The 17,941-nt window shown below is 33.5% G+C and overlaps 1 protein-coding gene across 1 annotated transcript; it reads left to right on the forward strand.

The window, feature by feature from the left end:
- Positions 1-12,050: 12,050 nt before the first annotated feature.
- LOC129899088 (asparagine synthetase [glutamine-hydrolyzing]) lies at positions 12,051-17,576 on the forward strand. The gene is made up of 13 exons (XM_055973891.1): positions 12,051-12,301; positions 13,580-13,718; positions 13,921-14,016; positions 14,459-14,600; positions 14,804-14,994; positions 15,144-15,305; positions 15,405-15,485; positions 15,573-15,794; positions 15,895-16,029; positions 16,281-16,361; positions 16,461-16,547; positions 16,641-16,748; positions 16,969-17,576. The coding sequence occupies exons 1-13, from the start codon at positions 12,222-12,224 to the stop codon at positions 17,215-17,217; spliced, it is 1,773 nt and encodes a 590-aa protein (XP_055829866.1). The 5' UTR covers positions 12,051-12,221; the 3' UTR covers positions 17,218-17,576.
- Positions 17,577-17,941: the final 365 nt, after the last annotated feature.

Below are 17,941 nucleotides of genomic sequence, written 5' to 3' on the forward strand. Positions count from 1 at the left end.
TTTTGATGAGTCAGTTATCTTTCTGGTAAATCTAAGTTCATTTGACAGGTTTAAATACAACTAGAAAAGTACATGACCTTTTATTCATGAAAGTGAATAGATATTTTAGGAGTAAATCAAAATCAGACACACACATTATAAAGTTTATGTTAATAATAAAGAACCTCTGTTCTTTGTTTTGCTCGAATAAAGACGTTATGATTCCTATTTACATGTCATATTGTCATAATCAAAATGGGGCAACAAGAACTAGTCCATTTCTTGTTTTCAATTGGCATCATATATAGTGACAAGCACTTAATTATAGGAGGGTTCTTTATAATCAACTCTCTAATTTTTTTCTACAAGAAAATTTGATATGTCAACTTTGCCTTTAACACTTTGGAATATTACACTCGAGATGACGTATCAAAAACAATAATAGACTTGGGAATGCAACCTCGATAGTCAATAAACATTTACATATATAGCTATCATCAATGGCGTATGTTAAATTTTCACAAGTAATATCGATTTATTTTCACAATGCTGACAAATATATTTAAAATTATTCTTATTATTTTAAATTTTATTTTTATTTTATAATATTTTTAAATTGGGTCGGTTATATACATAATATGTATCATAAAGGTTAAGAAAATCAATAAGGGTTGTTGTGGAGGTGGATTAGTAACTATTTCTTCATTCTTAATCAGAGACTTTTAGAGTTCAAACTTTGCTAGGTACAAAGTCATCTTTGGTAAAAAACGCTTAATCCTTCAATATGAAATTTTTCGATGTGAATTCATATTAATCGAACCCAATATGGATACTGGACAATTAGAAAGCCAAAGACAAATTTTTGGGTAGGTAGTAGGTGGGAGGGAGACGACTACAAGGGGCATGACCTTTTGTGTACGAAAGGATCATTATTAATTAATAATATCGAACTTAATTAAATTGATGCTTATTAAATTTGTATTTTACGAGTATATCAAAATCAGTCACACATACTATAAAGTTAAGGTGCTAATAAAGAATCTCTTATGTTGTTTTTTGCTTGACTAAAGGCAGTAAGATTATTCCTATGTTCATGACATAATCAAATTGGAGCAATAATCCCTAGTTTCCTATGTATAATCTATTGGTATCACAAGTACAACCCACTCCCATTTTGGGCGGAACAAATCTACTAATTCTTTGATTTCAGTTAGTAAGAGGGATCTTGAACTACTAGGCAAGAAGCCCTTTAATTATTGCCTTCTTTTCAGCAATTATCATTTAATGAACACTCTCATTTTTAAAAAAAATATCTTGGTGGTCCGGTTGAGTTACATGTACCTTGACTAATTTAGCAAGATATCTGCTATATTTTACCAACAAACACTCTTTTCCACCTTGATCATCAATATGGCTTATTCTGCGCTAGCTTTTGATGTTCAAGAAATTCTTTCATGATTTCAAAATAAATATTGTTTATGATTTTAACACCCTCATTAAAAATTGTCACGTCCCATTTTCGGGTGGCGCAATTAGCATTTGGTGCCACACATGATCCTGAGCTGACCCAACTGGACATGTACGCTACTGGCGCACCCTAGCTGTGCCCAACAAACACCCTAACAAGTTTATCTCAACTTATCAGAAGCCCTAGCCGACAAGGTCATAATCAGAGAATCCTATAGCAAGTATCTCAACTAACCCATGAGTTTACAACAAAATATAAATTTCTATGCGGGTTGTTGAGGTTATCATGATATCTATATTCATAAAATCACTATGCGGGAGGTCGAGACCACCATGATATCTAGAATGAAAAAAAGGTTGTATATACAAAGACCGACAAGGTCATCACACTGAAAGTACAAAAGTAACAAGGCCGACATCATACTATTTTACAATCCCAAGTTTGCAAGCCTTTAAGAGTGATATACTTGGTCGGGCAAGGGTACCGACCTACCAATCAACTATCTACACATCAAAATATTGACAAACCTCTAAATTTGACAACTCCGAAAGAAATGGAGCCGAATTATCTGTTGGAACTCGACAATACTATGAAGGAGGCCTGTCTACCTATGTGTCAGGACTTGCAGGCACGAGTGCAACTCCCCCAGGTTTGGGGTGCTAGTACGAAATAATGTGCGAGTATGCAACACAAATAATAACCGACTAGGTATCATAAAGTAATGAATGTAAATATAAATAATGAGAGAAAGATAATCTGAATTCACCTATATGCCCTCGAATCTATGAACTACTGAGGCTGGTATAAAAGGCATTGTGTATACTCAGACATGAAATTAGAGGGTAGTCTGAATGTACTCACCAGTTTTTGACTTAAACTTATAATCTGTAAGTAATTCCACAGTCAACTTAATAGAACTGACTAACTGATATCATACAATAAGAAACATACTAAAGGAAGTAAGTCAGAATATAATCTAATAAATAGTCAGAATATAATCTAATAAATATTGATACCATTCACACAACAACAATCTAACCAGAACCTAATCCGCCTTCTCACAAGCGAGATAGATCCAAACATCAAACTATTTAATCCACTCAAGTTCCTATAAGCTTGATAGGTACCAATCAATCTAAATACCCCAATTGACAATCCTACAACCTTATGGGAAATACAAATAAAGTAATGAATGTAAATACAAATAAGGGGCAAAAAATAATCTGAATACACCTATCGGCCTTCGAATCTATGAACTACTGAGGCTGGTATAAAAGGCACCGTGTATATTCAGACATGAAATTATAGGATACTCTGAATGTACTCACCTGTCTTTGGCTTAAACTTATAATCCGTAAGTAATTTCATAGTCAACTCAACATAATTGATTAACTGATATCATACAATAAGGAACGTACTAAAGGAAGTAAATTAGAATATAATATAATAGATATTGATATCATTCACACAACATCAATCTAACAAGAACCTAATCCACATTCCCATAAGCGTGATATATACAAATATCAAACTATTTAATCCACTCTGGTTCCTATAAACTTGATAGGTACCAATCAATCTAAATACCCCTATTGAGAATCCTCCAACCTTATGGGCAATCTCTATCACTTTTTATTCCAAGACAAGTTGTATAATGCCTCCCCCACCCTCCACCCCCTCCCACCACAAGTTCAATTTACAAATACACTAACAATATAAAAGATATTAATGTACAATATGAGATAAATAATTAGAAACTATAAGTTAATAACTCCATTAATAGAGTTTTGTATAAAACTATAACAGAAAGAAAAGAACCAGACGAGGGAGAAGAAGAAGCATAGAAGAAGAAGAAGAAGCTACATTGCTCACTATATCACTTACTTCAACATGTATTACATGTGTATGAGTGTGGTATATTTATAGTGCACCTATAGTTAGTTTCTAATCACAACAACCTCTAACAAACTTATTTGACCATGGTAGCTTGTTAACTTGCCTATGGTGAACACTCCCCATCAAGATCATGGTTTGAACATGTTCATAACTCCAAGTTCACTCAACAACACCTTATGTTGTGCCTTACTAAGACTCTTTGTGAGCAAGTCGGCTAATTAATCCTTCATGTGTATGAATTCTGTTTTCAGCATTCTTTGATTGATTTTCTCTCTTACAAAGTGACAATCAATATCTATGTGTTTGGTCCTCTCATGAAAGATAGGATTCGCTGCAATCTGAATTGTGCTTTGCTGTCACACACCATAGTTATAGGCAGCTCAATATGTACCCCAAGTTCTTCAAACAACCCTACTATCCATGTAACTTCAGCTGCACAGTTGGCCATACTTCTAAACTCAGCTTTCTTCTGGACACAGTCTCTTGCTTCTTTGACTTCCAGGATATCAAGGCTCTACCAAACTTAACTAAGTAGCCAGTTACAGATCTACTTGTCTCTAAGCATCCACCCCAATCTGATTCACTGTAGGCAAGAACTTGTTAGTGTCTTCTGTCGGCATCAATAATCCAAGTCCAGGAGCTTCTTTTATGTATCTAACTACTCTCAATACTACTTCCATGTGAGATTTTTTAGGACAGTGTATGTACTGACTTAGGACTTGAACTGAGAAAGCTAAATCAGGCCTAGTCATGGTTAAGTATAGAAGTCTTCCTACTAGTCTTTGATATCTACCAGGATCCTACAGCTTATGATCTTCATGTCCCTTATTACTTTTGATACACTCATCATATTGCACAGATGCCAACTTCTAGTTCTGTTCAAGTGGAGTTCCTGCAGGTTTAGCTCCCCCTAGGCCACATTCAGCTATCAGTTCAAGAGCATACTTTATTTGAGACATGTGAATCCCTTTGCTTGATCTAGCATATTCAATACCTAGGAAGAATCTAAGCTCTCCCAAATCCTTCATCTTGAATTATTTTTGTAAATCTTTCCTTGTGTCACTGATGATAGACTGATTACTACCCGTGATCAAAAGATTATCTACATAGACCAACACAATGAGTATATCATCCTCATCATGTCTAGTAAAGAGTGAGTAGTTATAATGACTCTGATGGAATCCCAACTGAATCAAGGACTGTGTTAGCTCGAAGTTCTACTGCCTTAGTGCTTGTTTGAGACCATATAGAGACTTGTGAAGTTTGTAGACTTTAGAGCTCTCCCCCTGTCTAGCAAACTAAGGAGGAATGGTCATGTATACATATTCTAACAAATCACCATTGAGGAAAGAATTGTGGACATCCATCTGATGTATAACCCAACCCTTTGATGCAGCAAGAACAACTATAGACCTCACAATTACCGTCTTAGCCACAGGGCTAACAGGCTCACCATAATCTAGGACCTCCTGTTGACTATATCCCTTAGCTACTAACCTGGCCTTGTACCTCTCCACTTATCCTGTAGACTTATATTTGACTTTGTAAATCCATCTGCAGCCAATAGGTTTCTTACCAGGAGGAAGATCTACCAGACTCCAAGTCTTGTTGTCCACTAAGACATCTATTTCCATTTGCATTGCATGAAATCACTGAGGGTCAAGAACGGCTTCTTTATAAGAAGAAGGCTTTGATATAGATAAATATGCCTTGATACAAGAGTTATAAGAAGGAGAAAGATGACTGTAGGTAACACAATCAGACACAGGAAATAAACAAAAGTGGATTTTGGGCTGAGTGACAAAGTCCTAAAGCCAGAGAGGTGTATAGGAACTGCCGCAGGAGGAGAGGGAATAGCAGATGACACAGTAGGATAGTTAGAAGTAGGAGAAGAATATACTGTAGGTGCAGTAGGACTGGATAGAGGTTCAGGGAAACTTGAGGTAGGTGGATCAATATCAGGTGGTACTAAATTTAAGACTGGAAATATGGGATTGGATGAGGTTTGAAAATAGCTGAAAGGAAACAAGTCCTCTTTAAAGATAACATGCATGTTTACAAATAAGGATTTAGCATGCAAATCATATAGAAGGTACCCTTTTTTTGACATAGAGAAGCCCATGAGAACTTATTAGTGATAATTGGACATGTGGCATAGCACAAGAAACCAAAGGTTTTTATATGAGATAAGGAGGGAGGATGTTGATACACTAACTCAAAAGGAGACTTATAGGATAGGAGTTTAAAGGGAAGTCTATTAAGAATATAGACAGCAGTGGTAACACATTCTCCCCAAAATTTTAAAGGAATAGATGCCTAGAACCTTAAGGCTCTAGCCATGTTTAGTATAATCCTGTGTTTCCTTTCCACCACACTTTTTGCTGAGGTATATAGACATATGTACTTTGATGATATATATCAAGACTTGACAACATAGATTGAAAAGTTGTGCTATAAAATTCAGTCCCATTATCAGTTCTAAAACCTTTGACACAGGTAGAAAATAGGTTGTGAACTTGAGTAAAGAAATATCTCAACACAACTATTGTATCAGACTTAGATGTGATAAAAAATAACCAAGTGAATCTGGAGTAATCATCTACTACAGTAACAAAGTACTTTATTCTATTATGAGTAGGCAGCCTATATGGATCCCAAACATCACAATGCACCAAGTCAAATAGTGTCTTTGAAGTATGAGTGCTTATAGGAAATTGATTTTTTGTATGTTTAGCTAATGGATACACAGTACATGTAGAATGATCTGAGATATCTAAACCAGTAAGACTAGAGGACCTCCTTATTACATCAATAGGAGCATGTCCCAACCTTCTATGCCACAGTGCAATGGAATCAGAACCACCACATACAGAAACATTAGTAGAGGATGTTTGAGCAGTATTACATAAGCTTTGAGTAGGAACATAATGGTTGAACCCTTCCTTGAGGATGTAGAGCCTTTCATCTTCTCTACTAATCCCCTCGACCTATCCACTGTAGAGATCCTGGAAAATACAAAAATCAGGAAAGAATGTTGCCATACATTGAAGTTCCTTAATTAGCTGAGATACAGATAACAAGTTGCATTTGAACTCAGGAACAAAGAGAACATTTTCAATAACTTGATCTCCAAAGACTTTTGTGCTACCAATATGAGACACTAATACTACATTTCCTATGGGTAAAAGTATCTGCCTTCTTTCAGACTCAGACACTGATGTGTACTTATCTAGTAATGCTGTCTGAGATGTCATATGGTTAGTGGCTCCTGTATCAACTATCCACTCCTTATTCACATATTTGGACACTAGAGCAGATAGAACTCTACCTATAGTGGCTGCTTTAGCTGAGTGCTCTCCACCAGTGTCACTTTCTTTGGCTAGTAGCTGCATGATCTATTGATATTGATCAACTGTGAAGAAAGTTGCAGGTGACATATTTGCTGCACTAGTTTCTCTATTGTGTGATAAGCCTGCACTTTGAGCAACTGCAACTTGGTTAGCAAAAGAACTAGAGCTAGATGTAGAACTACCAGTTTTCTTCTTGAATCTCCATCCAACTGGATAACCTTTGACTTTGAAATATTGTTCCTTAGTGTGACCTCTGGAACCACAAACTTCACAAGTGATGACTGTCTTTTGTGGTTTCTGAGGATTATACTGAGTATCATAGTGATTTCTACTTGGATTACCACCACCACCACTACGTTGATGACCAAAGTTACCACTACCAATACTATGACCATTTCTTCCTTTTTAACTAAACAATGTAGTACTTTCAATCAGTTTAGGAAGAGATGAGTCTTCATAGCTAGTGTGTGCTATGTTCCTTTGACTTTCATGATCTATGATAAGAGAAAAGGCTTTGTTCAAATTTGGAGTTGGTGACTGCAGTAGAATTTGTTCTTTGATTGCAGAGTAAGTTTTATTTAGTCCCATTAGAAACTCTAGTAACCTTTGATACTCATAATGATCTTGAAACTTCTTAGACTCAGGACATGAGCAGCCTGGACAAGGCATAATCGATTCATATTCATTCCACAGTCCTTTGAGTGTAGTGTAGTAATCTGTAACTAACATAGTCCCCTGACTTAGACTGTGAATTTCCTCACATGAGCTCCATTAATTTTATTGAACCTTTCTTTCAGATTACACCACACTTTGTGTACATCACACCACCATACACAACAGTCCCTAGTACTCTTGATCGAACAACATTCATAATCCAGGAAAGGATTACAACATTACACTTCTCCCACGCATCAGAGAACTCAGGTCCAAACTTAAACTTAGGAAATCTGCCATCAATAAACCCAAGCTTACTCTTACCTAGCAGTCCAATTCTCATGTATCTACTCCAGATTGCGTAGTTTTCTAAACCAATCAGTTGAAGAGATATTAAGGAACTACCTGAAGTATTATTTTGGTGCAAGAAAAGTGGATGATTGTGATCAATATTTGGAACTATGAAGTCAGATGCTGCATTCATTGTTGTTGTGTTTGAATGGAGGTTCTCAGTACCTAATGTTCCATATGCAGCTTCACCTAAGTTCACCATTGAAATTGCTTCGAAACTGAGTATGCTGATATTTACTTGCGATTCAAACACTTTCCAGATTCGAATCTAAGTACCTGTACCTGTACTGCACTACTTCTACAACTTTACTGCTTGCTCTACTCTAAGACCTTACCAATGCTCTGATACCATGATAACTCTATTAATGGAGCTTTGTATAAAACTATAACAGAGAGAGAAGAGCCAGACGAGGGAGAAGAAGAAGCATAGAAGAAGAAGAAGCCACATTGCTCACTATATCACTTACTTCAACATGTATTACATGTGTATGAGTGTGGTATATTTATAGTGCACCTATAATTAGTTTCTAGTCACAACAACCTATAACAAACTCATAACAAACTCTAACAAACTTATTTGACCATGGTATCTTGTTAACTTGCCTATGGTTAACATAAGTGAATTTTTATAATACTAATCTAGGAGTAATTAACTTGCTATTATAAGTGAAATTACGTATACTAATAATAAAAAAAGTATTTGCAATATCACGTTCTGCATATAATGAAATTCTTAATTTTTTTTAATATAAAGAAAAGAGAAAAGTGTTGAAAATACTTCTGAACTTGGCATGTATTAGTAGTTTCATTTTCAAACTATTGACAGCCTAAAAAACACCTCTCTACTTGAATAATTGAATTTTAAAACATCCCTCTTATGCATTACACATAAACGTGTTATTCACACACGTATACGTGGAATTTTCTGTTCTTGCAAAAAAAAATCCTCAACAAGACTTCAAATGTGCGGATTTGCTGATCTATGTGGCATATATAGATATATTGTATGACATGAGAGGTGTGTTTTAAAATTCAGCTAGTCAAGTAAATAAGTATTTTTAAGGCTGTCCATAATTTGGGGACGGAACTAATAATTTGCATCAAATTCATGGATGTTTTCAATACTTCTCTCTAAAAGTTATAGTGGAGGAGAAAATAGAACCAAATTTCTGAAACGTTATTCATTCTATAACATTTACTTTTACATTAACTTTCTTGCGCTTCCAAATTTTTTATATTTTCCTTGAAAATGCCGTGAACTAATGTCACTATATATATGCACGTTAAAATTTGAACCGAAAAAATAGTAAAATGTCAAAAAGAATCCGTTGCCCACCATGGTGTTGTCCATTAGGTCAAAACAAATTTCAATTTCTAACAAAAGAATTTGGCAAGTTGAATCCTTTTTAAATCATTCTTTCTTATTGCTACGCCATAAATGGACTATTATATACATTTTTTAGTATAATTATATACATTATATAGATGGACTTCGCAGTTTTCCAATAATCTTTTTAAAAAATAACCTGACAAACCTCCGTTGATTTTGTGTGAAAAATATAATTTTTAATTTTTTTTTGATATAAGAACACCGATGGAGTCCCTGAATTATTTTTTAAAGAATAGGGATCACTTGTTATGTCATGTGGTAATAAATGGGTGTTTTTAGGCTATCAATTGTTCGGGGGGAAAAACTAATAATTCTCACCAAGTTTAGGAGTGTTTTCAACACTTTTCTCAGTTTTTTTATTAAGAGACTCACACTCCTAAAGAGTTTGAGACAACTTGCTATGCCATATGGCAGATCAATAGTATATTTAAGTTCAGTTAGTCAAGCTATAGGGTGTTTTTATAGCTGTCAATAATTCAAAAATAAATTAATACTTCGCGCCAAATTCAAAAATGTTTTGACAACTTATCTCTACTGAAAATGATAAGTTCCTTTAGTTATCCCTCTTGGTCTTTCTTTGATTATCTTTCTAGCTACACACATCTGAAAAACTCTTATGGTACACATATATTGATTATTATGTAAGTTATAATGCCTTATGGTTTTACGTCACTTGTGAAAAAGAAAGATAATAATTTTCTAAGTAGTTCTTCATTTTTAAAAGTCTTCAAAGCAAAATAAAACAAAATTTCAGTGTCAATCTGACTATATATACACACATACAAGCTTATGTTATCATAGTCAATAATTTATTTACACAAGTTTTACTTTTTTGATAATCTAAATATACCTAATAAAATTATAAAAATTATTGGAAGAGTTATGAATTTTTATCTATAAGTAGAGATGGCTAAAATTTAAATTTTATGTGTTTAATTTTTAAAAATTTTAATTGCAAATTGTTTTATACCATAAATAAACTCAAAAAATATGTTGGACAAACAACAATTTCTTAAGTAAGAATGTTTTATAGAAAAACGAGTTATTACAGACGCTCTGATATTTCCGGAGTTCGAAAAACTCCAAATAAAAGAACCAATAAGAGTTAATGACTTGTTTGGAGCTACCAAATGTAAACACGTGTCCAGCTTGGAAAATATAAGAAAAAAATCGACGCAGTACTGACTTTCAATAATGAAGTTGAAGTAGATAACTGTTGCTGACTCAGATTGGATAAATCAAAAGGGAAAAAAAGAAGGATAATATTTTTGACTTTATCTTCTAAAGTTTTGAAAAAAATCTTATACGTACATGATAGTCATTTATAGAGGTAATGTTGGATAAATTTCTATGACAAGTATTGTTTAATTAATCAAATTGTCTTTTATTACAATTTAAATTTCTAAATTTTAATATAAATAGTGTTATAGAAAACTATTTATATGGTGAAACATATTCTAAAAAATTAGCGAGGATCGTAGTTAAAGATAATAATAATTATAAATAAAGACGATATTTTTTAAGATGATAGCGAATGGTAATGGCTCGTAAAGATAGTTATTCAATGTGATAATTAACGTATAATAATAATGATTGATACTAATAATTATAATATTTGCAATAAAAATAATTATTGATAGTGATTGAGGTAGTGGTCCCAGAATATACCATAATCGGAGTACTCAAAGAGGCTAAGGATTCTAACCTATTAATCAAATCTTGCTAAAGTAAAATAAACTATGTTAGGAATATTATTATATATGGAATAATTACGTTCAATTCTGAGTTTTATATACACCGTCTGTCTAACTTTTTTTGTTAATTAGAAGCATAGTTTGAATTTCTAATTCATGAGTTTTGAATGATAGTTATTTTTGCTTATCGGATTTTAAAATTTTATTTATTATGGAAAAAAACCCGTATATGTTAAAGGTAGAGACAAAATTTAAATATATGAGTTCAATTTTTAAAATATATTTTTGTATTGAATTTGTTATATTTTTAAAATCAATCATGTGCTTTATATTTTAATTTGTCTGTCTGATTTTGATTTGACACAGAATTTACATAAGTTAAAATAATTCAATTTTCTGCTCTTAAACTAAGGATATATAAAATATACTAAAATGTCATTTAATTTTGTTATCTTAAACATGTCATGCGAAAAATTATAATTAAAGAACTGCAAAAAAAAAGAAAAAAAATGACAAATAAAACAAAATGATGAGAATATATAAATTAGACAAATAAAATAAAATGATGAGAATATATAAATTAAACTCAAAAAGAAGAAAATGAGAGGGAAAGAAAAAACCATCAAAAAAATATCGTACAGTGGATGAGGCTAAGAGGTGGCTCAACCGTGTTAAAAAAAAAGCATATAACTTATCCCCAAATTTAATGACCACTATTTTTTTAAACAATAATAGGTTATTATTTTTTTTTTAAAAAAACAAATATTGAATACCATTGATAGAAAGAGCAAAATTTTCATGTAAAATGAAAGAAACGTGTCATATTTGGTGTACTATATTTCATGAAAGATAATTTAAAACCAAACTAGAATGATCTTATTATCAATTGAAGAATAAATATATTAAAAGAAATAAATTATATAAAAGTTATTAACAAATTAAATTTAAGTCTTATATTTAATTTTGATTTTAGGTCATTAATCTACTTAAGTCAGCCTTTGAATTAAGGTTGATCTCTCTTAATCACAGATATCAAGTTTGAAAAAAAAATAATTCTTCATATAGAGTACTTCCTCCAAATAAGTTTTACGCCGCAAAAATCTAAATTAATCAGACTTCAATGCAGAAACGGAACAAAAAAGAAAAAAGCAAAGGAAACGTCGCCGCTTGAAAGGAGTGACGTAGTTTAGTTGGTCCGCAAAACGCCTATAAATTCGTGTCCATTTCGGTCGATTTATTCACACAATCACATTTGTATCATTTTTCTACAAATCACTTAACTACGTGTTTTCTTCTCCAAAAATCTTGCAAATCTTCACTCATTTCTTTCTTCTCCTCTTTATTATTATTATCTTTTTATTCAAAAAGAAAAAAAATTGTTATCCATTTTAATTTTTTACTAGAACTTATTCTCTTTAGTAAGTTAGTGATCAATCATCATGTGTGGAATTTTGGCTTTGTTGGGTTGTTCTGATGATTCTCAGGCCAAAAGGGTTCGAGTTCTTGAGCTTTCTCGCAGGCAATGACTTCTCCTTACATTTATTTTTATTAAATTCTCGTAAATTTATGTGTAGATCTTTGCATATATTAAAGTTATTGTTATTGAATTATGTCTAACTCGTAATTTATGTGTAGATCTCTTTATTTGCAAAAAGGGGTCATTTGACACTTTATGTCCTTATTTTGTGATGGGTTTTAACATAGGTCCCTCATTAAAAAAAATTAAAGTTATGGAGCGTAAGTAAATAAAAATATGTCCCACATGATTTCAGTTTCTAAAGAACTCATGCTAGGTGAAAATTAAAGACTAGTTTATTTTAAGGGTGATTCGTGCCGATTTTTGAGCATCAAGCTGACAATCGAGATAAATGAATTCAGTTGAATCCGCCGAATTTTGTTGTAGGAGAGTTTTATGTTGCTTGCATAATATATACATGTCTATTTTGGACCCTTTGTTTAATGTTTTTGCATTGTTCTAGTTTCTTTATGAATATTATAAAAGGGAAAATTCCTAGTATGATAAAGTGATGTAGAGTTTATTTTGATGTAACTAATAGCCAATTGGAACTTGGCAGTGATTGTTTGGATATTTGAATTAAAAAAATAAGATTAAAACTTTTTGATGGATACATTATAATTATTTATTACAATTTTGGGACCTATATGTCTAGATTGATTGTCAGTAAAATTATTTTTCTTGGACTAACCATCACTATGTTTTGTTCATGATGTTGATGGGGGAAAAGCCTTGATAGTTAACACAACATGTTATTTTTGCATCACAAGTCTGGACAAGAATCCAACATCAAAGGAGAATTTAGAATTTATAGGGATCTTTACGTGAATAGTAGTCTGAATTTATTGTTTATTTTTTAAAACCAGTATACACATATATTTACATAGATTAATATACATATATTATACATTTGTCGATTATTTTTAGTTTAGGCGGTCGAGTGAGCCGATATTTAGGTTATTGCTTTTCTCTTTTTTGTAACTTTTTTTTTCTATAAATATCCATCTTCCATATCAAAATTATTAGCTTCAGTCGAACTCATGAAATTACGTGTTCCATCTGCCCTTGAGTATTACAAGTCAGGTTTTCATCTAAATACAATATTTCGACGAAGAATGTGAAAACCATTGAAACTTCAACAAAAATACTAGATTTGAACCTTTAATTTCAAACTACAGTGAGTAAAACCTTATAACAAGTTGAATCTATTAAGATTAAATTCTTCATTTGACTTTTAAACGTGACATAAATTGAACAAAATTTTAATTTTGATAACAATAGGTTGAAGCATCGTGGACCAGATTGGAGTGGAATATTTCAATATGGTGATTGTTATTTGGCACATCAACGTCTAGCAATTATCGACCCTGCTTCTGGTGATCAACCTCTGTTTAATGAAGACAAAAAGATTGTTGTTACTGTGAGTGTCTCTACTTTACTGTTGCTCGGACTCTTCAAAAAATGTTGTCGCGCCTATGTCATATATTTCGAAAATGTACTACTTTTGAAGGATCTGACAGGCACTAGTCGATATTTTTAAAGAGTCCGGAAGCAACATAGTTTTATACTATTTAAGGATGAAAAATTTGTTTGTATGATTAATTGTGTATCAAATTTTGCAGGTTAATGGAGAAATCTACAATCATGAAAAACTTCGAAAACTTATGCCTAATCACAAGTTTAGGACTGGAAGTGATTGTGATGTTATTGCTCATCTTGTGAGTATATAAGTCTACGTTAACCAACTTAGGCTAGTGAATTATAGTAGAAAATATTGAGTGTTTAGATAAGCTTATAAGCTGGTTAAATTAACTTGTAAGTAATTTTTGGCTTACTTGAATGTATTTGGCAAACACCTTGTTTATAAGTCAATTCAACCAAAACATTAAAGGAATTTTTACCCAAATAGCCGTACGGATTTCACTGTTTATTTTTTCTAGTCATTATACATAAATTATACATGAATTTTACATTTTGTCAGCTATCTCTTGTTTGAGATTAAATGAGAACGTATTTACTGTTTTATCCCTAATACTTTTTGTAATTCCCATTATACCCTTCAAAATTAAACAGGCTCATAGTGGTAATATGTAGACAATACTTCATTGTATAATTGAAAAGTTTATACAGTGTCTAATAGTTTTAATATGTGTTGATCAGTATGAAGAATATGGAGAAACTTTTGTGGACATGTTGGATGGGGTGTTCTCTTTCGTATTATTGGATACTCGCGATAACAGCTTTCTTGCTGCTCGCGATGCCATTGGAATTACACCACTCTATATTGGTTGGGGACTTGATGGTAAGATTTTCCATACAAATTTTCCAAATAGAAACTAATTATGTTGCTTGGGATCTTCAAAAATGTCGACACGAGTGCATTTTTTGAGGATCATACACAGGTGTGGCAAGACTTTTGGAGAGTCCGATCAACATAGCAAACTAAAACTGAGCTATTCCAAATTACTCTTAGGGAATCTTGATACATGTTATTATGTGTTACAGGCTCAGTGTGGATATCATCTGAGCTAAAGGGCTTGAATGATGATTGTGAACATTTTGAAGCTTTCCCTCCCGGGCACTTGTACTCGAGCAAGAATGGCGGGCTTAGGAGATGGTACAATCCTGCTTGGTTCTCTGAGGCTATTCCTTCCACTCCTTATGACCCTTTGGTTCTGAGACGTGCCTTCGAAAATGTGAGGACTTGTTATTATTTGGTATTAGTTTTGTTTGGTATGAATGAATCTAGCATACGATCTAGGATGTTTTCCTTTCGACTTTGGGTCTTAGAACTGGAGAAGTTTGTCTATACAAACGATCTTAATGAGTGGTTGTTAATATGTAGGCTGTTATCAAACGGTTGATGACTGATGTCCCCTTTGGCGTTCTGCTCTCGGGCGGACTTGATTCATCTTTGGTTGCCTCTGTCACTGCTCGATACTTGGCTGGAACGAAAGCAGCTAAGCAATGGGGAGCACAACTTCATTCCTTCTGTGTTGGTCTCGAGGTGAGTCAGTCCAGAAGCGGATCAAGAATTTAAACTTGATGGTTTCAACCTATATGTACCCGTTGCATTCATAAATTTGTGTGTTTTATGACTGAACAGGGCTCACCAGATCTCAAGGCTGCAAAAGAAGTTGCTGACTTCTTAGGAACCGTTCACCATGAGTTTCACTTCACTGTTCAGGTTTGTAAATCGCGTTGTTACTTTGATTTTGATCTCGGGATTCTCTTCTGTTTTCGTTCTGGCAAACAGCGTGTTTCATTTCTGCAGGATGGAATTGATGCTATTGAAGATGTTATTTACCATATCGAGACATATGATGTAACAACGATAAGAGCAAGCACTCCTATGTTCCTTATGTCACGTAAAATTAAATCACTCGGAGTGAAGATGGTCATATCAGGGGAAGGCGCTGACGAAATATTTGGTGGCTACTTGTACTTCCACAAAGCCCCCAACAAGGAAGAATTCCACAAGGAAACATGTCGCAAGGTAATAAATCAATTTTGGAATATTGCCTTCTTGTTTCGAACCTCGTTGAGACAGGACAAGTTAAAAAAATGCTGATCCTGTTCTTTGTTTATACGTGCAGATAAAAGCGCTTCACCAGTATGACTGTTTAAGAGCAAACAAGGCTACATCCGCATGGGGCTTAGAAGCTAGAGTACCGTTTCTGGATAAAGAGTTCATCAATGTTGCCATGAGTATCGATCCTGAATGGAAGATGGTAAGAAACTAAACTAGAATTGTTGATAACTAGTAGTATAACTCGATATGCTTTCTCTATACAGTCAAGACCTCTCTATAAGAATCATCCTCTATACCAACATTTCACTATAACAACTATGTTTTTTGTGTAACAGATTTTCTGTTATGTTATATTATATGTTCTCTATAACAGCATTTCGCTATAACAACCAAAAGATATTGGAATGTTTTGTAGAGAGGTTTGACGTAAATTGTTTTCGTCCATTTCAGATTAAGCGCGATCAAGGTAGGATCGAAAAATGGGTTCTTAGGAAGGCATTTGATGATGAGGAGCAACCCTACCTCCCAAAGGTGGAAAGTTAATATTTTTCATACTTATTTGCCAATAGTTATGGATCAAAACTAACATGTCTGTCAACTAACATGTCTGTCCTGTTTTGTGCCCTGCAGCATATTCTGTACCGGCAGAAAGAACAATTCAGTGATGGCGTAGGCTATAGTTGGATTGATGGACTCAAAGCGCATGCTGAACAACATGTGAGCTTAGAACTATTACAAATGTTATCGTTCAATTTTCATCGTTTTTGTTTGTTCTATCTGCTGATCTTGTTAACGATTCATGTATCTTAGGTGACTGATAGGATGATGCTTAATGCTGCTAATATCTTTCCACATAACACTCCGACTACAAAGGAAGGATACTATTACAGAATGATTTTCGAGAGGTTCTTCCCACAGGTAATATTAGGCAGGCGAGATCTTAAAGTCAAAATGTTATACCATACACGAAAACATTTCATCAAGGGTAAAATCAAAAGTTTAAAGTTATAGAGTTCGTTGGTTCTTTTTGGAATAGACTATCAACCAAAGAGTGTCATACAAAATGAAATAGGGAATAGAGGCAGTGTCTATTTCTTAAATCGAAACACTAATACCATATCGGTTGTTGGATTTGCAGAACTCAGCAAGCTTGACCGTTCCTGGAGGACCGAGTATAGCTTGCAGCACGGCTAAAGCAATTGAGTGGGATGCTTCTTGGTCTAACAACCTTGATCCTTCCGGTAGGGCTGCTATCGGTGTACATAACTCTGCTTATGATGATCATCTATCCAAAGTTGCTAATGGGAATTTAGACGCGACAATCATCAATAACGTCCAAAGGATGGTAGGCGTGGGCGTGGCTTCGGAGCTCACAATAAGAAGCTAACTAGCACTACTCTTGTTATCCATGACTTCATGTTTGAAATATTAGTGTTATGGTGGTTGTTGTTATTATTATTATTATAGGAAGGAGCAGCATGTCTTTTAGATATCCTGCTGCATAAAAGACCATTGGGTCAATGTTAAAGTAGAATAAAAAGATCAGAAACCATATATAGGTTTTGAAGATCTTGAGCATCACTAATGTTCTAAGTTGTGGGCTCTAAGTGGATTCCTAGTTGCTGCTTATGTATAATTGTACTGTTTTCCTTTTACCCTTTAACTCTATTGGCACTATATAGAGTGTCCTCCTGGACTTTGGAAGTATATGTATAATTCTGGTTATAGTAATCCTTCTTGTTTCTACTTTTGGAGTTCATGTATATTGCTATGTGACCCTCCCTCCCCTCCCCTGAACAAAGGTGATTATGTTCATACTTTAGATGATCTGGTTAATTCAATATATAATTATCTAAGGCATAAAAAGGCGTTTTGGAGTAACAATAAAGTTATTTCTCTATCATATATAAATCATATATGCTTGCATTATGGTGAATTATCTACATCACCCTTTACTAAAAAAATGACGGACAAAATTAATGGATTATATAGGTATTTTGATGATTTTTCGACGGATGTCCCTCTTTTTTTTGCGATTTTTTAAGTGTATAATTGCAATTGAGAAGTATAATTAAAAATAACGATAATATTTCAACAAAGAACATGTATGA

This window comes from Solanum dulcamara, chromosome 8 (assembly GCF_947179165.1).
Source record: "Solanum dulcamara chromosome 8, daSolDulc1.2, whole genome shotgun sequence".
NCBI classification, from domain to species: Eukaryota; Viridiplantae; Streptophyta; class Magnoliopsida; order Solanales; family Solanaceae; genus Solanum; species Solanum dulcamara.

Bases quoted from the DNA above. Each gene is read 5' to 3' on its own strand.
- LOC129899088 (XM_055973891.1), top strand. From the start codon at position 12,222: ATGTGTGGAATTTTGGCTTTGTTGGGTTGTTCTGATGATTCTCAGGCC. The intron at 12,302-13,579 runs GCAATGACTTCT...TGATAACAATAG, and splicing joins GTTCTTGAGCTTTCTCGCAG to GTTGAAGCATCGTGGACCAG. The intron at 16,749-16,968 runs GTAATATTAGGC...TTGGATTTGCAG, and splicing joins TCGAGAGGTTCTTCCCACAG to AACTCAGCAAGCTTGACCGT.